This window comes from Etheostoma spectabile, chromosome 2 (assembly GCF_008692095.1).
Source record: "Etheostoma spectabile isolate EspeVRDwgs_2016 chromosome 2, UIUC_Espe_1.0, whole genome shotgun sequence".
NCBI lineage: Eukaryota > Metazoa > Chordata > Actinopteri > Perciformes > Percidae > Etheostoma > Etheostoma spectabile.
Window position 1 is genome coordinate 26,841,085 of NC_045734.1, and position 2,907 is coordinate 26,843,991.

Consider the following 2,907-nt stretch of genomic DNA (forward strand, 5'->3'; position numbering starts at 1 on the left):
ATATATATATAAAATATCCAAACCCAGCATCACTTGCAGTTGCCTTTACTTTTAGTTAAGCTTATAGATTTCAATAAACTTAAATGTTCAAATTAGTATTTTATCCTAACATCTTATGCTATAAAGGTTTACATATAAAATCTTAAACTACCAAAGTTACCACCTGGGGCTCAAGTCCAATAGTGTCATAATAGTCTGAAGATGCTCCAGTTAGGAAAGAACAGAAAAAAAGAAAGGAAATATATATATATTTTAAGACCGACGCCTTTGTTCACTTCCCATCCAGTGCCCTAGTCGTTTAAATAGCAACAGCACCTGCTCCCCCATCTTTGCGCCTATGGGCGTGCTGGTCTTACAGGGAGGTGTGTTCAGGTGAATTCTTGGGGTATCGCTATCTTGTGACAGCAGAAAGTGATCGAGTCATTGACCAACAAAAACCTGGTCTAAAGTCAGTAACGCAGCATTTCATTGTTATATTAAAACAACAGCGCATTAGTAAAATGCGCCTAGGCTGGTGCACAGGGCACACTCTATGCTTGTTACACACATACACAGGAAAGTGCAGCAGCACACACATCTTTGAAAGATTAAAAAATATATATATTATCGTGCAAATCCGCCATCTTAACAGCAATGCGCCAAGGTACAAACAAGCCTGGCTTTTAAAGGGAATGGGAGATGACACTCTGGTTTATTGTGACAGACTCTTATTTCTACCTTCACACTAACAAAGGTTCTTCATTAAACTTCATTAAACTGTATTCTTTAGGATTACCTCTGCTATTTCCTTGTGAAATATCAATTTCTGAAATCCTTGTTTGAATAATAAAAGGATCTATTTTCTAGCTTAAAGTTCTAATTGCTAGTAACAACTTGTAACCTTTGGCGAGAGGTTGTGATTTCACTTTGTTTTAAAGAAAGAATAATATGTACAGCAAGTTTTATACGTGTCTCTAAATGCTGAATGTGTTTAATAAGAAACGCTGTCATTGGAGTAGCCTTTATGAAGGTTTGCCAACGAGGCAGGGTTTCAATAAAATGTGAACACATCCCATTATTGCCCTTTCCTACCCTGTGTGGGCGTGAGCACTCCGTCCGATAGCGGGTAGTTGAGCGTGCGGATGAGCAGGGTCATGTCCTCGTGCCGAGAGCAGTAGGTTGCCCTCTGACGGCCGGACATGTAGACGTCGTGGTGCAGCCGTTTGATGCGCTCGACCACCGACTGAGAAACTGCCTCCAGACTGGTCTGCAGGGCCAGCTCTGCTGCTACCATGGCAACAATTTCCTACGGTGGACAACAGGGGAGACAGGAAAAGAAAGAAAGACGGATGTTAGAGTTGTAGTAGGTGGTGGAGAAACATCATCGCAGAGATTAAAAAAAGACAGTAGGAAAACAAGTGCCGAGAAATCTGCTTACCTGATTGGCTTGTTCGGGGCCGTGGGCGGACTCAAGGGCATTGATGAGACCTTCTGACATCAACAACAAGAAGCCTGTCACGCTGTCCAAAGACTGGCTACCATGAATCTCTGGCTCTGCGATGACTGGCCTTGTCTTGGCCGTGCTGATGGTGTAGGAGGACAGGAGACGATAGATATTAGGAGTACATCATAAAATATCAAAGAGGAAAAAGGAAAACAAGCAGCAACAGGGAGTAGAAGAGAGAGGAGTGGAAGAAAAGAAAAAAAGAGAAACGGAGGAGCAAAAAGAAAGACATAAGTGCACCTGACATAAATACAATAAAGCTAGCTAATCTCATAGATCTGAAGAATCGCTTATACGTTGGCCACATCAAATTTCCTGCACTCTCTTTGATGGCACTAAGGAGGAAATTCTATAAAGATTCTATTGTGTTTTATTGAGGATCATAAATGGAATGACTCATAGATATCCGAGCTTGATTTGCTTGGCCTGGACTGCAGACAGAAACAGGAAATGAGAAGTGTGAGAGAGAGGGGCCCCTGATCATGGAATTTCAAGAGGCTCAGCTGTGGTTAAGGAGAGTCTGGAACAGAGTCAGATCTGATAACAAAAAGCCATAATATGGAGACAGAGCCTCCACTGTCCAGGTAGTGCTGAGAGAACACACACATGCACGCACGCACGCACGCACGCACAGCTGCACTGATTCTACTTTAAAATTGTTCATTGGTGCAGTTCCACTCGAACGACAGTTGAAGTAAGCTTATTTGCTTTCTTGCTTAGAGGTAATTTAAGAAGAGCAACCCCACTCTCCTTTCTGTATGCAAAATATGAACCTAGATCTAGCAGGCAAATAGCTTAGCTTGACTGAAAGACTGGACACTAGGGGGGAGAAACCAGCGGGTCTTGCTCTGTTCAAAGTTTGAGAACTCTGCCTTCAGCGCATCTAGATTTGGCTAATTTAGACGTGACATCTTGTTTGTTTAATCCATACGTTAACAGAAATCCAATCCAAAAACAAAATAGTTCACTGCGCCGGGCGAATAAATTTTTCCAGCACATAACTCCCTGTAAAACCACAACTTGGTTTTAGATTTCTAAAAACTCTGCAGCCCACCTTCACTAAATGAAAAAAACTTACTGCAGAGACTCTTATGGTATTGACAAAGAAGCTGTAAATTAGTGCTCAATTGTTGCCGATAGTGATTCGGCAGATTGGTGCATGCCTGATAATCAAAAAGAGAGAGAATATAACATAAATAAAGACAGAATAAGCAAAACAAGACAACACCTTAGAGTGTTGCAGATAGGCCTGCCCAGTTATGCATTATTTACAATGTAGTTTTAGTATTCTGACTTCACCTGAGCAGGTCGATTTCGTTGTAGTTGAATTTAACCCGGTAGTCTCCAAGCCTCCTGGTGCTGCTCTGACCAGCAATCTGCCCCGCCTGCCTTACACGAGCTGAATCCACACCTGTGTAGAAGGG

The 2,907-nt window shown here is 42.1% G+C and overlaps 1 protein-coding gene across 7 annotated transcripts in view; it reads right to left on the reverse strand.

The window, feature by feature from the left end:
- The window catches only part of tab1 (TGF-beta activated kinase 1/MAP3K7 binding protein 1), a 16,500-nt gene that overhangs the window by 3,349 nt on the left and 10,244 nt on the right, over nucleotides 1–2,907 (reverse strand). For all 7 annotated transcript variants that reach the window (XM_032533997.1, XM_032533979.1, XM_032534014.1 and 4 more), the window contains 3 exons: nucleotides 2,783–2,894; nucleotides 1,418–1,562; nucleotides 1,072–1,285 (listed from right to left, as the gene is read on the reverse strand). In XM_032533997.1, coding sequence (XP_032389888.1) covers nucleotides 1,072–1,285; nucleotides 1,418–1,562; nucleotides 2,783–2,894 — 471 coding nt within the window. The remainder of the gene's footprint in view (nucleotides 1–1,071; nucleotides 1,286–1,417; nucleotides 1,563–2,782; nucleotides 2,895–2,907) is intronic.